Here is a 16,466-nt window from a genome sequence, read left to right as displayed (position 1 = left end):
GAATCACAGTAAGAGCACATCAAGAATGGTGTAGCAGAGACCAGGGGCCTCGAACCAGACCAATGATTCTTTGAATAACCGCCTGCATGTAAAGATGTATGGATAAAGGGGTTTGCTGTGTGATTCACTGTGTCACACTGCAGCTTCCATGACAATATTCTCCTTTTTTCCTTTTCCTCCCCTTTCTGTTTTATTCTTTTTGGGGGGGGGTGGATGAGATGGGGAGACATGATGTGAAGACACAAAAAATAAATAAAAAGAAAGTTAAAAATAAAATAAAACAATAAATATTAAATAAGCTCAGCTTGTCCATGAGAGGGACACAATGTGAAAGTTAAGAACTGCCACAAGGGGTTAGAGAAACAGCTCAGCAGTTAGCAGTGCAAACGGCTGGGGTAGAGGATGCCAGCTTCCATGTCAGGCAGCCCACAGCTATGCGGAACGCCGATTCCAGAAGATCCCACACCCTCTTCTGGAATCTGTCACGCCTGCACACACATGTACACATATGCACATACAGAGAGAGAGAGAGAGAGAGAGAGAGAGAGAGAGAGAGAGAGAGAATTTAAAATGAAATTAGTGCAAATTTTTAAAAATAAAATAAACACAGAAACAGTAAACTTTTGAACTCTATCAGCAGAGTCAACCCAAGCAGCCCCATTCTAATTCAAGGGTTGCTGGCCATCAACTCCATTTTGGCGTCATTTCTCAATTGCTATTCTCACTTACAATTTAATCAGAGACTTCATTTGGATTCACTGTCTAAATTTTGACCTGGGAAAGTCAAATCCCACATAACAGGATCTTCAATTTTCCTGCTCCAGCATACTGAAGTCCCAAATGACGGACATTTCACTCTTTGTGTCCATCTCTACCTTCATGGGAACAGGCTGGGAAGACTTGACACCTTAAACAGCCCGACTCTCTGAAGAAGCAAACTTACTGGAGGAGATACTCGTGCTCTGCTGTTGAAGACAGAGACAGTCAGAGCACAGCACAGCAGCACTAGGGGGGGAACAGTCATACACATATCTTGGTGTGCGTCGACAGCTCAGTGACTGGATCGAAAGCCCACTGAACAAGGGGGAAAGAATGTCTGGTGATGGAAACTCCGCCGAAACCCAGAGCCTAGTGAAGTCATGCATCCTGGAGGAGAACCCAGAGCAGACATTGTCCTAAGTCTGCACACCTACATTCTAAGTATTGTCCTTTTACCCACAGATAAGATAAGGTCTCACCCCTCCTCAAAGAAATGTCTCTTCGCAACAGATGGAAACCATTACACCAAACCACAACCAAACAAAATGCAGAAAATAAAAGACCCAAGGGGCACTGTCCCAATTGATACATCCACGGCACAATTCCTGCACCCAAGGCTCAGGAATCATTGTGGAAGAGGGGGTGAAAAACGGTAAGAACAGAAGAAACAGGAAGTTTTCAGTAAGGTTGTATCGTCAAGGAGGCTACACCCAAGAAAGCCCATCAACCTGCCTGCCTAAACATGACTTGAATAACAGTGACACCACGGACAGGTTAACATGCAAGGGGCACATCTCCCGGAGTCTCAGCCCTAGACAAAGAATATGTGCAACCGAGGAGTGCTCAGAGTGGAAGACACGGGCTTCTGCAGGGAAGAGCCTCCAACTGGTTATCCCATACCAAGTCAGAAGCCATGAAGTCATGCAAGCATAAGTATCATTATACGGATTGAGAAGGCTGCATTTATGAACTTAGAATATACATACATATATGAATTTGAGGGAGAGATCAAAAGGTGCTTGTGGAATGGAATAGGAGGGAGAAATTATGTAATTATCATTTCAAAATATAAAAATACATTATAAAAATAAAAAGATACGGCTGGTCTATATTTAAATCAACACAGGCCAAGTGGTCAGGAACACAAAATAGAGTTAAAATAAACTCGAAATTACATCTAAAAAAAACCTGTTCAGAAGTGTGTGCACGTATATATGCTAATTTTGACACGGAATAATAAATGAGTGCAAATAAGTCTCGGTTATTTACCTTTGTATTGGTAACATCTATTTACCTATAATTAAAAGCTCTAATGCATATGGAGCCAAATAACCTTTTAGTGGATGACTAGAATTAGGCTAATTTTTGAAAAGCTCTTTAGTTAGTTATTTAGTGTGTATGGTGGGAGGGAGAGTGCACAAGGTCATGCACATGAAGGTCAGACAATAACTTTTCAGACATCAGTTATGCTTCGCTGTCTTGATTTTGAGGAAGGGTCTCTCCTATTGTTTTTGACACCGTGCTGCATAAGGAAATTTCCAGGCAATTCTGCCTCCACCTCCCATCAGGCAGTAGGAGCGCTAGGATTGCAGGCAGGAGGCACCTCAATGTACTTACTGGATACGGGCAAGCAAGGTGCTTGCTTGTTTGCTTGCTTGCTTGCTTTTTAATATTTAACTTTTTATTCTTGAGAATTTCATACATGTATGCAGTATAATATAAATATATACATGAGCATCTCCCTACTGTAACTATGCCTATATTTCCCTGAGCACACTCCCCTCCCAACTTTATAGCTTTTATAACCCACTAAGCAGTTATGAACAAAGTTTTTTACTTACTAATACATTGTCCTGCCCTACCCTAATGTTTTAATGAGCATTTTTCCTAAGCAATAAATCTGAAGAAAAGATATTGATAAAATAAAGCAAAGGTACTACATGTGTATAATTTCATGGAAATCATTTTCCTTAAGAAAGTCTGTATACAAAATGGATAATTTAAATATACAAAATGGCCATGTTCAATGGCAAACAAAGGAGTCCAGCCAGAGAAGAAGGTGAGGACTATGAGGAAGTTGGCAGACAGGCCATTGTCAGTCAACAGACTTCTGAAACGGGGCTCCAGTTCACCAGGAGTCTGCAGTGCAGAAATGAAGTGAACTGGATATCACGATGCCTACGAAACTGGCAGAAATTCAGAGGTGCTGGCGCACTCTGAGGTGAGAGCCATGTCTTTATGCACCGTGGCAGAGATGTGACAAGTGACATTGTTCTCAAACGCCTTATTCAAACTGAAATCATGCACAGTTCCGAGCCAAGAAATCCACCCCTGAGAGTTTACCCTATAGAACAAAAGCCCCAGCCAACGCCGATGCACATATAAGGATGATGGCAGCGTTACTCATACAGGAAGGACCCTGGAAACGGAAAATCCACACTGCCGGGAACGGCTGAGCATGTTATTATACACCCACGCTATGAAATTACACATTCATCAGAAGAACTAAAGCTACCAGACAACTTGAGAAAAAAACTAGGAACATTTCAAAAAATAGCCACATTTCAAAATTTCTTATGTGTGTACATATATGCCTAGTGTGGCTTAGAACCCATACATATGTTTAATAATTTGTATATGAATGTGCATTATTTGAGTATAGACAAAAACGCACTAAGTTATTAACCAGGGTTATCTTATATGTCAATAAGCTAATATAGCATAGGCAGAAAGTGAGAGAGAAATGAAAATTGAAAATTTCAAAGAATTGAATTAGAACAAAAATATACACGAACTTATGAAAAATTACATATGTATATGACACTATGCATCTAGGAATTGAATAAACATAGGTTTTTGAAATTTTACAAAAGCCAATTTCAAGTCAATAAAGGGCTGGTAAAGTATAGCAAAAAAATTAAATAATGTAAGAACTAAACAGTGATAAAGCAAAGAAAAAGTCAAAGGAGAATAAAAAGTAAACGGAGTAGTAACTGTTAGGAACCACAGCTCAAAGCATGTTTGCCTAGCATGCGCCAGCCCTGGGTTTGGTTCCAGCACCAGAAACCACATATGGAGACATGCATTTTCAATCCCAGCACCATGGAAGCCGGGAGTAGAAGCTGGTCAACGTCAGCAATAAAGTCACTGTGATACCAAATCGAAATACACAACCTTGTCTAAAAAGGTTGAAAAAAATGCAAAATTTATATATATATATATATAATTTTATATTTATATACATAAAATTAATATATATAGTAATTATATATGTGTGTGCATATCTATTGAATGTTAAATAACACCACAAGTGAAATCTTGATCAATAAAGTAGAAAATACAATAATTCTGACAGGACGGCTTGCTTCATTAAAGTCACTATTTGAAATAATATAGATTATAACACCACCTAACAGTAAATAGCTTTACTGAATCACAAGAGAGATAGCTAATAGTTGAGTCCCAATAGTGAACAAATAATTGCCCTATAAAGGCATTAAGCAAACAATGGCCTCTATCAATTTTACAAATTATTTTAAATAATTTATGATAAGCTAGTCTTAACACAGGCAGATAAACAGAAAAGAAAGATTCATAGGTAGGTTTGATGGTAAGACCTACCTGCAAACACTTTGCCAATCTGAGTTAATATTCTTAAAATATCAATATTCTTAGATTCAGTAATATCCCTAATAAAATCAACCTAATATAAATTAGAAGTATTCATGTATATATATATATATATATATATATATGGGAATTATATATATGGGAATCTCAACTACAATGGTACTCATGAAAGAAATTTTGAGATGACCTAAATATTGACTCATAAACTACTTAAGTTTTAAATAATCAATATTTATACCTATTAAAACAGTTTTGAAATATAGGACATAAAATTGTCCTACAATGGGGTTGGAGAGACGGTTCAGAGGTTAAAAGCACCAGCTGTTCTTCCAAAGGACCAGGGTTCAATTCACAGCACCTGCAGGGCAGCTCACAACTGTCTGTAACTCCAGTTCCATGGGATCAAACACCCTCACACAGACATTCATGAAGGCAAAACCACAAATGCACATGAGATAAATATGTAAATCTTAAAAAAATACTGAAAATACCCTATAAGCTATTGTCTTTATGAAACATAAATCTGTCTTTCCAACTGAGAAAAGTGTGTTTCAAAAGTTCTCTTCCATACTCACCATCCCCAGCCACCCTTCCGCCACTACCTAGACTTCCGTGGAAACTGTCACTAGCCTCTTATTTTGTTTTTTGTCCCATATATCCTTTTTCTCATCCTCCAACCTTCCTCACAATACTTTCACCCTATTCTTGTTTATTTCCACTTTTCTAACATAATGTAATCCAATCTTAAAAGAAAATAAATAAAAATATAAAAAATGTAATCTACTTCTCTATACCATATATATTATATTGTTTATATTCATTATATAAATAAAGATTCACATATGAATTTTACAAAATAAATATGTGTGCATAGAAAAGGGTTGTAAAAGTCAAAACCATTATTTCTAGCTTTTGAAACTAGAGTGCCATCTATTTTGTGATTCATGTGCTGGGTATCTACCGATTTGGAAATTATTGTCCTAGTTATTTTTTCTCAGAGTAACTAAGGCAATCATCAGACTTCATCCTACCCCATTTCCAAATCAATTCTAAGTAATACAGAAAGTCTACAAGAAACTTTAATAACGAATAAAAATTTCAGTAACCAAGGTCCATGCCATTGATTGGCAACAGAATTCTTACAGTGTCCGAGATATGCTATAAGCTATAAAGCACCAAAGATGTGAAATGGAGTGCGTGTTTTAATCCCTCATCCCTTCAAAACAGTGACTGTATGTATGTGTGTGCATTGTGTTTACTTTTAAGAATTTCATAAATGTGTGTGATGTATTTCGATCATATGTATATCTTACTCTTTCGTAAAACACATTCTGGATCACCATTCACAGCACATCACTTCCTAACTTCATGTTTTCCTTTTTGTTTGTTTAATAAACCACTGAATCCAATGAGTGTGATACCTATATGCATGTGCATGACGCTATCCATTGGAGCACAAGCAACATACCAGGAGCCACACCCCTGAAGAATGAGTTTCCCTCTTAGAAGAGCCTTCAGAGTCTCCTAGCTCCTCAGATACATGAAAGCATCATTGCTCTGCTTATGGCTTCATCATTGTCTTCAGCTATAAACCCAAAACACAACATTGATTTGTGTTTCCCTTTGGTAACTTTAAACTATGGTCTCCAAACAGTGGTTCACTGAATCCTAACTTTTAACATTGTTTTGAGTGTGTGAGTTATATTTTAAATGCATATGCATTGCCACTAATATATGTGTGCTAGACTTACCTACATATAAAACTTAATTTAATAATTCAAAGACAAAAATAAATAGAAGGAGTACTTCTAGTATTTTGCTTCTACATCTAAAGAATCATATCAGCCATACTCTGGGATATGTTTCTCTGCTGTGAAAATCACAGACTTAGGACACTCTATTTTCCCATTAATCAACTCCAATTCCAACCACATCTTGAAACCAAGAGTGTCTCTGGAGGAGGATTATTGTCTTGGTTGTTCATGTGAATGTTCAAACCTGAGTCACCTCAAATTAAGCAAACAGTTCTAACAGAGCTCACTTATTTAGTTGAAAATCCATATCTACAACTATACAAACCATGCCTTTTCTCATAGACCGAATTATCTCTTAAAAAAATGAAGATATAGCTGGATTAAGACTGCAAGCATATTACTGCTTCCATTCGACAGGAACAATGACTACACTACTATACTGATGGCCCTGAGCCTTTCCAAACATGAGTCTCCATCTCCCGGGCTCTCAGACGGGTTTCCGCAGCATACCTCTGCAGATTTTTGCAGACCATCACGGCATGGATCATGAATGAGAGTCTTCTCCCATTTCTGTGCAACTTGGTTGGCTTCTTCTATCTTCTGCTCACAGCTTTTATGAGAATTTAATAATGTCACCTCATAAAATTCTTGAATATCTGTAAAGAAAATGTCAGGAAAGAATCAAATGTCGTATAGCACCTCATAAATAGCTTGCATGGGTATATATGTGTAGTATACATATAAAAATGTAGCCAGTTAAAATAAATGAATAATTGTATTCTAAACTAAAGCAATCAGAGCAGAAAACCGGGAAAATGACTTTTTAACAGCATCAGAATAAATACGGCAACTTCATATTCATGGACACAGGAAGCAAACAAGATGTTCAATAGTTGAACAGCAAAAGAACAAGACGCCCATAAATAAGGATATCATTGGAACATAAGAGATAATGAGTTATGAAAACATGGATGAATTTCAGACAAGCATATTGACAAGTGAAAGAATCTAGTATGAGAGGAATACATACTATATTTTATACATATTTTATGCATCTCACAACTGGGAGAAAAACAAAGCAAAATTAAGGAAATGTAAGAAGGTGAACTTTGGGAAGGATAAAATAGGTAAACCAAAAGCAGCGGTATTTATTCTATTTGTAGTAATTCATAGTGGAGAAGACAAAACCTAAAGCATGACTCAAAAGCTCAGAGAAACTGTCGTGGCCTAGAAGAGCATGAGGAGACAGAGACGTGAGGAAGCCACACAGCGTGCTATGCCCATAAGACTCCTGTAACACAGAGAGCCTGAGCTACAACCTGCAAAATTTTTAGAAAAATAAGACAACTAACTCATGACAACATGGTGATACGTTATTGTTGCTACAAGACTGTTGGAAGGTGTCGGCGATCGGGGAAACAGAAAGGGGATCTACAGTAAGTCTCTGGCCTGTCTTTGTAACTTTTTCTAAGTATAAAACTACTCCAAAGTAGACATGCTCCCAGCTTCTCTACGAGCATTGCACAACCACTGTCACATCCTGAAATGACCCTGAAATGTGTTTTATAAATTCATTGTCAGATTTAGGATGAATGGGAGTTGAATGAATATTCCATCAGGTTACATTTTCTAACGTTAAGGAAAGGGTATTTTTGAGGACAATGTCCTTGACACTGAAGAAGACTGAGTGACCTTTGGATCAGCTATGCACTAACTAGAACACACACTTTAAAATATTGCTGGTATCGAAGCATATAAGGGAGGTCTCAAAGCATCAACTTTTACACACACACACACACACACACACACAGAACCGAGACAAAGTAGGGGGACTATTATGAATGAGATTCAGAGGAAAGAACAATAACGAGAAAGAATAGACTCCAGTGTCTGGTTATTGTCATTCCATCAGTTATCTGGCACAGAATATAGGAGATCTATATATAGTGTTTTAATTATGTAATGGCTAAAGCAGAAAGATGAGAAAATAATAAGGGTCAGGCAGAATGGGGCAGAACCAAAGTAGCTTCCAATAATTAAATACATAATTACTTAAAGATGTACTGATAGATGACACCGTGGATGGATTGATGTAGCATGCAATAAGAACTATGACATACTAACAATGAAATTTGTAAACAAAGCATACAGGTGCTCATTTTCATATTCTTGGAACCTGGAGAGTGCTCCAATTTTTTTAGCAAAAAAGTTGAGGAAAATGCTATGGTTAGTAGGAAGGATATCAAAATAGAATTCCATAGTACCAAAGACAAAGAAAAACTTAAAACAAAGAAAGGTAAAATCAGAGTTTTCAAATAATACAATAGAGTAAAATCTTCAGATTCTTGAGATAGACTAGCCATCATCATAGAATTGTTTTACTTTGTTTAAATAGTTGCACTAGAATATAAAAAACCTCTCAAACTATAAAAAAATCTAATGAAAAACTTGGTGAAAAGGGAGAACATATGCTTCACAAAATAAAAGACTGTTCAAAACCTTTGGAGGAATGAAAATCAAAATCACAATGAGATAATACCACATAGTCAGTAGAATGGTGACAGTCAGGGCTGATTATCCCACGCACTGACAGGAAAGTTGGTCGGGGAGGGGGCAGGGACTGGAACTTCTATACATTAGCAGTAACAGTGGAAAAATCATAAAACTCTGAAAAAGAGTCAGGAAGCTACAGAGCTACATGTGTGCTTACTGATCCATCTAGTCGATCATGTTTTGGGTAATTATCTAAAATAAAAGGAAATATATATCCATATCAGTTTGAAATTGATCCATGGAAGTAAACTAAATGCCTATAAATAGATAATCAATAAACAAAGTATAGTTAATCACACAATAGATTATCACTCCGCAATAGAAAGGGCGGGGAACCCTTCAATCTGAGTGGATATTCTTTCTGTCTTAGCTATGCTAGTAAGGCATACAAATAGCCAGACATTAAATTATGCACCTCACATACACAACTCATTACATTTTCAGGTACACCTCAAAAAAAAACAATATTACAAAGTACAAACTGAGATAACTTAAGTTTACAACATGGAGGCAAACAAACAATACCCAGGGAAGAGGTCCACAAATCAAAAAGAATGCACATAAGAACTAAAGAAAAATAATAGCAAAATCTGAACAAGACTTTCATAATTAAAGAAATACATAGAACTGACAAGACTGGGAAATATCCCCAACGAGTAGTGGGGCAAATGCTAAAGAGCATCATGATATAAGATGATATAAGACCGTTTACAATCAAAATAATAAAGTCTGCCAGCGCAGTGACAAGGATAAAAGGATACGCATAGCGGCTAAATAGCTGTAAGCGCTCCAAACACAGTTCTTATTCCCAGAAAACTGGTCAAGTGTTCCTGCTACAAGCGGCTCTTTCTGCCCTTCAGTATGCCTTGTAGTTAAACCCTGTACTTTATGGAACTCAGCAGTGTTCATAACCACATAAGCCATCAATACAGTGTGTTAGGAACAACCCGATGCTCATCAAAAACTAAATGATTGATTGTGTCATCTCCTCAAAGTGAAATTTATAAAGAAGTGGAAAAATTAGAATATGAAATCACATGGATAAATCTTACAAACATAATATTGCGTGACAAAATTATCTCTCAAATGAATATTTTTTTACATTCAGAAATGTATAAAAGTAAACTACACATTTCGGCATACATATGCATATACACGGCAAAACAATTAAACCAAAGCAAAGGAGCATGGGAAAATGAGGTACGGTTTCCCTGGACTTACGATGGTGTTAAGCGCACAATGTAAGCTGACGTTGTAAGTCAGAATGTTGTATAATACACCTAACCCAGAAAGAAGCACAGCTTAGCAGCACAGGACATTGAGTCTAACAGATGTTTACTCTGGAGACAGCTTGACTGACTCTGTTTGAGTTCACTGCTGTGGCCCAGCATTGTAAGCGGAGTTTTCAAGTATCACTAAACTAGTAAAAAATAATAAGGTATGGTTTTCATTAAATATGTATCACCTTCACATTACTGTAAAGCCCAAAATCAGCAGCTGGGCCAGCATCACAGTGGGGAATGCGTGTAGTTACTGCAGTGGACAGGCTGGGCAGGGTCAGAGAGAAATGAAACAAGGGTAGAGTGAAAAGGCAGAAAGGAATTTAAGGGCAGGATCTAGCGCTGGGTTTGAAGGTCAGCTTGCAATATGCTTTTGTTTTCATGAAGCTTTGTATACATAACATGACTATATCCTTAGTATGTATCAAGTTTTCATTTTTTAATTAAAAATATGTAATGTTTCAAGACCATAAGAATTGCAGGCTGAGAAAACTTCAATTCTTTGTATAGCAAATTACTAAGATGGATGAATGCAAGCTCAACTAAGTCAACACCAAATATTAGGATAAAGCTGTAATGGTGCGCGCTTTTAATACTACCACTCCAGAGGCAGAGGCAGAGGCAGGTGTATCTCTGTGAGTTCAAGAACAGCCTGGTTTACACAGTGAATTCCAGACCAGAAAGGGAAAAAAATCCAAAGTATAGAAATCTTTTAATTTCACATATGGCTACAACTTTATTCTGCCTCTCTTAATAAAGTATGTATGAAGTCAGTTTTGAAAATGTCTCAAAACAGAAGGGAAATCTTCAAAGATCAAAAGCCTTGAAAAGTTTAACACTGTAAGGGCTTATATTATTATAAGTCTTTATAATATAGTATATTATATCATTATGATATTATACACTATAGGCATTATAGTGTATTGAGTTTGCAAAAGTCAAACGGATAAGAATTAAAAAAAAAAAAAAACACCAGAAAGTAAGTTGTATTTTTAGCATCAGGTCTATAGCATCAATTAAAGAAGTTTCTGCAGAAATCTATTGCTACGGTCCCTTTAAAGGCTAATGAAGTACAAATAAAACAACTAATTTCTATAGATAAAAATTCAAATTTTTTTCCTCTACATCACTCTAAGGGTGCAAACATGGTTTTATACACAGCAGTTCGAAAGCTCCACATCTTGAAATACTAGATATCCAGTGAAGGGACTGTAGTCCTTACTGTACCGATGCTAAGGACTCATGTTAACCAGCTTCCCTCTGACATAAAATAAGGAGCACTGACATGACCACATGTCAAAGTGATATTCAAAGATATATTAGAGATATTCAAAGAGAGCGCATTTTTATGATGAATGTGCAACTTATTTTATTCATATCCTCCAAAATGACAGAAAGTTCATAAAATAAGTCATTCATTTGTCTGCTTACTAAACTGCTAGGGAAGAGAGTGCAGGCTCAGTTATGTCAGTGATTCCGTAAACTTGCGAGTTATTCAATTATCAAGGTCAGATTACACTTACAACTAGCAAGCATTACTTTTATTGCCAGCATAAGTCCATTTATTATTTTTTATGCCTCTCTCATCAACACCCTTCCATATTATCCACCCTCCCTCTCTGTCACCATAATTCCGGCCACCAGAGCTCAGGCCCACCCCATGGCCTTCTCACACTCTCCCTCTAGACTCAAATGTCCTTTCTCCCACAGAGAAAGACTCCTGCCCCTTCGGTTTCATCTGTGGAGACAAACATCTAAATATGAAATAGCATCAACATAGAAATCACCTTACCCAATCTCGGTTCAACGGAGGGGGAGGTAGCAATACCCAGGCAGCTATCGGGAAGAGAAAAATAATGGTGCGGGGAAACGTGGATGAGGCGTGGAGCAAATCCTGCTACTTTGCTCTCCTTCTAACAGATTGCTTCAATATGTTTAATGCTTACAATTCTAGCATATATTAGAAGTAGTTTTTTATTCACCTTTCTGCATTTCAATTAAATACGCCATTTTCCAATGGTAAAGCTAACACCCTCAGGAATGCAGACATTGTCCTATAGAGCCATTTATTCTCTGGTAAGAAACAGTGCCATGCTTGTAGTTGGCATGGCAGGGTGTTTGCTGATCTTTGTTTGTTTGCATTTCCTCCCTAAGACTCAAATACAAGAAAAACTATTGAGCAAAGTCACATGCCCTCCCACTCAGGACTTCACAAAACCTGCACAGCATTCAGGTAACATTTGAATGACCCACCAGGATCTAGCTGCTCCAATATTTCATTGTGCACATTCTTTTCTAGGCAAATAAAAAGTGGTTTATAATCTCTTGAGAACATTTCAAATAAATTGTTCTAAAAATTTCAGACCTATACATTTTAGTTTACAATATGCTTTAAAGTCAATGTATAAATTATTGCCAAATTAATATATGAATCTTTTTCAGCCTAATATTCCACACAAGTCCCCTGGGCATATTGGGATCTGGATCCACATTTCCCACAGCCTGTGACAACGCCCGCGTCTCCTGATATAGTGGCAGCACTAGACCTAAGAAAGAGCAGCCTGGGGTTAGAACCTAATGCCCTGCACTCTACTTTCACGCAGCTGCCCTCACTTATTGCTGCCGCCTTCTGTGCAGAGAGAAAGGGAAATCAGTAGGAGAAGTGAATAGGAGAAAAACCACCATAGGATGGAAAATAATAACCACAAACTATTTTGGGGGTATTGCAGACTAAATTGGTTTAGATTAAGTCAGGCTGTGAGATGAAAGGGACCACAATCATTTCTCTGCCGTGAGGTCACCGAAACACAAACTCCACTTACACTTGATATCTGAAACAGTCCCTTCCCAGAGCAATTTCTTTAAAGTTTTAACCCAAATCTTTTACAAATAAGATCTGGACTTGACAATGATGATTTTGAGACAGTTAGGCCTTCGATTGTCAAATGGCTTGTTCAAGGGACTCTGGAAAAATGGGACAATCTTTGCAAGGATGCCCTTAAAAACTAGTGGGCTGAGCTATTTCATCTACTTTCAGATAGATGCAGCGTGACATAACATTTCCTCAAACATGCCTCAGAGCTTCCGTTTGAGATGCTCTGAAACAGCTGGTGAATTCTCAGTATCCTCCGAAATACAATCTTTTACATTTACAATGTTATTTGATATTTTTAAATAACCAAAAACATCAGACAAATTGAATATATGTGGTTAAAATGGGAGGCGGGATTTTCCTATCTTGAATTAGTAAAAACAAATAAAAGACCCTTAAATTATGAGACTCTTCTATTATATGGCTCACTAACTATCCTGCAATTAACTGTTTAAGCATAGTAGAACAAGAAAGTATCCAGAATGTAGAAAGTACAATATATTTGTATACTTTTCCTTCTTTTATCATAGACAGGAATAAAAATTATGCGGAAAGAAGTAATATTATAGGAATAATTATAGTTTCTTTTCTTTACCACAAGAAACCTCTGTGGAGGTTGTTACCACTGGTTTATTTGGACAATATAATATTTAGCTATCATTCAACAATGCTGTTCACTGCCAAAAATGTACTGAAGTCAGCTGAGGATTTTGTTACAACTTTGGAAGATGTTCTTTCTTCGGAAACAAGTGCCTTATTCTTCAACATAGTGTGTTCTCTGGGCGTTTTGAGTACTCGGCACCTGATTAAGAATTCAGGCAAACAACACACCACTGTTTTTACTGTATCCAATGATGTTACAAACTGCAAGTCTGAGCTTCCATTCCCCTTCCTTGAGCACTTGGTTCTGTCTGGAGAATCAGATATATCCTCATCTTCATTTTCTTATGCTACAAATCGATCTCATACTTTCTCTTCTGCAAAATAAAATATCATCACTGCTTTGGCCCGTTTGAGTCGCAGACTACCGAACACAGAGGCACTGAAGTAGAGTACTCAACAAAAGCTTTATCAGTATGGAATGTGTCTGTCTTACCCTTTGCAACCAGACAATTTTCTTAAAGGGAATTACCTAAGAGTAGAGGAATGGAGTTGAATATAAGGTGTTCTAGCTCTCTTTCTGTTGCCGGAACAGATGCCTATGACAAAAGAAGCTTAGGACAGGATAGGGCTTGTTTGGGTTGCTGTTCTAGGTCACAGTCCATCACTGAGGACTGTTAAGGCAGCTGCTCAAAGCAGAAACCATAACAACATAATGTTTGATGGCTTGCTCATTCACAGGTTCATGCTTCGTTAACATACAGCCCAGAAGCACCTACCCAGGGATGGTGCCACCCACCATGAGCTAGGCCTTCCTGTATTGATTAGTAATCAAGACAAGTCCATACAGGTATGCCCACAAGCTAACCTTACTTCGAAAACTCCTGAATTGTGACTTTTCTCTCAGACGACAACAGTCTGTGTCAACTTGATAATTAAAGGTAAGAATATAAAGAGTAAATTGAAGGTGAATGTAAATGAAAAGACAACATAATTTAAATTTCACAGCCAAGAATAGAATGAGAAGAAGATGACTGGTTGATAGAAACTGAGTATCCCATAGACACAGAAGCAAAGAGGGGATGAGTGCAAAGGACTTAGTCCAGATGCAACTCAGTAGATGCAAAAGATACAGGATCGGAGTAGGAGGAAATGTGTGTACTGCTCTAAAGGGTCCAGCACATTCCCAGTCTTCTGAAAGGCCTAGGTGTCCTCTGCTCCTACACAAAGCTCAAGAAGGAAGGAATAAAAGGAGCAGAAGACAGGGACAATGAAGGGCAAGAAGAACGGAGTAAGAGAGTGAGGGAAGAAGGGGTGGAAGGAAAAGAGGAGGCACAGAAGGAGGAAACTGAAAGGAAATTCAGATTCGAAACACTTTCCTCAGCTAATAAGAAAGAGGGCTTGTAAGGGAAGGCTTATTCAGGATTGATTTTAGCATGGAAATTATGAGCTTGGGCAAGACTTTTGGATCAAAAAGTAACAAAATTCTCAAAAATCTTGTCAAAATGGCAGGAAATCTACGAAAGGGCTCCTGGTAACAAAATCTGGAATATTTCTAGAATTAAAATATCTGACCTTCATCAGAGCAACGGACTGAGCTCCCAAGGTCCAGTTGAAAGGCAGAAGGAGGGAGAAGATGAGCAAGGAAGCCAGGACCACCAGGGGTTGGTCCACCGACTGAGGCAGGGTGCCTGTTCTAATGGGAGCTCACCAAATCCAGCTGGACCGGGTCTGAATGAGCATGTGATCAAACCGGACTCTCTGATTATGACTGACAATGGGTGCTGACTAAGAAGCCATTGATAAAGGCACTGGGACTGTTTTTATGGCATGTTCTTGCTTTTTGGGACCCTAGTCTACATGTATGCATAGCTCCCTAGGCCTGGATGTAGGGGGGAGGGCCTTGGACTTCCTGTAGGGCAGGATTCCTGGCCCTCTCTCAAGCAGGGCTGAAGAGGGAGGAGGGAGTGGGGGGGAGCAGGAGGGGATTGGGAGAAGGGAAGGAAGTGTAAATAACTGAATGGAAAAATAAAAATTAAAATAAATAAATAACAGCTATAGATTATAAACAACTTAATAAAATCACAACCCATTAGTCTATATCACTATAAATGAGTGACAGATGGTAGGGGAAAAAACTAGTAAAATACTAGCTAATAAAAATAAAGACATGATAAAATAAGAAAATCATCAATTACTGCTTCAACCAATAGGTGAGAACTTAACAAGGTGTTTGGCACTATTTAAATCCATAGTTTCTCTCTCACAAATTAGAATTGGTATCCAGAGAACCTTACTACCTCACATCAAGAAAGACAAAGAATAATCAATTTTTTTAATGTTTATAAAAAAGTTTAGGCAAATCCCAAATGCAGAGCATTCTACAAAACACCTGATCCATAACTTTCTATTATGTCACAGTTTATAAGAAAGGCTACTGAATTACTCAAGATTAAAGACAACTGAAGAGGAATGACAACTAAAGGCAGTTTAGGATCTTGGATAGATCTTTAACTAAGAAAATAAATTACTAAAGAAGACATTCTGTTGAAAACTCCTGAAATTGTACAGAAACTGTGCATTTTATAATAATGTTAGACTCTAAGGAAATTATATGGTTTTGATAGTTGTACTATTTATAAGAGAAAATTTCCTTCTGGGGAATATATACTAAGGCATTCAGTGATAAAAGGGTTTGATGTACCCAACACACTCTCTAACACATATCTCATTAAAGATTTTTATATATGCACATATGTATGCATATAGGAATATAAACAGATATATGCAGAAAATACAAGGTAAATGTCTTAGTTCTTGTTCTGATCCTGTGAGGAAGTGCCACAACCAAGGCAATTCTTACATATATTCTTTAAAAGCAGTTACTTGGAAGTTTGCTTACATTTGTGGAGACCTATTTATTTTATTGGTTTTTTAAATTATACTTTTTTCTCCACTCCCCTCCCTTCCTCCCTTCTCCCTCACCCTTCCCTATGACCCCCATGATCTCAATCTACT

At 37.5% G+C, this 16,466-nt stretch overlaps 1 protein-coding gene across 9 annotated transcripts in view; it reads right to left on the bottom strand.

Annotated features, from left to right (window-relative positions):
- Dlg2 (discs large MAGUK scaffold protein 2) overlaps window positions 1–16,466 on the bottom strand; it is a 1,777,227-nt gene that overhangs the window by 1,559,955 nt on the left and 200,806 nt on the right. For all 9 annotated transcript variants that reach the window (XM_085683002.2, XM_085683004.2, XM_085683006.2 and 6 more), the window contains exon 3: window positions 6,654–6,799. In XM_085683002.2, coding sequence (XP_085539128.1) covers window positions 6,654–6,799 — 146 coding nt within the window. The remainder of the gene's footprint in view (window positions 1–6,653; window positions 6,800–16,466) is intronic.

The sequence above is a fragment of the Myodes glareolus genome, chromosome 24, assembly GCF_982192425.1.
Source record: "Myodes glareolus chromosome 24, mMyoGla1.1, whole genome shotgun sequence".
Taxonomy (NCBI): domain Eukaryota; kingdom Metazoa; phylum Chordata; class Mammalia; order Rodentia; family Cricetidae; genus Myodes; species Myodes glareolus.
This window is presented reverse-complemented; position numbering and strand designations above follow the sequence as displayed.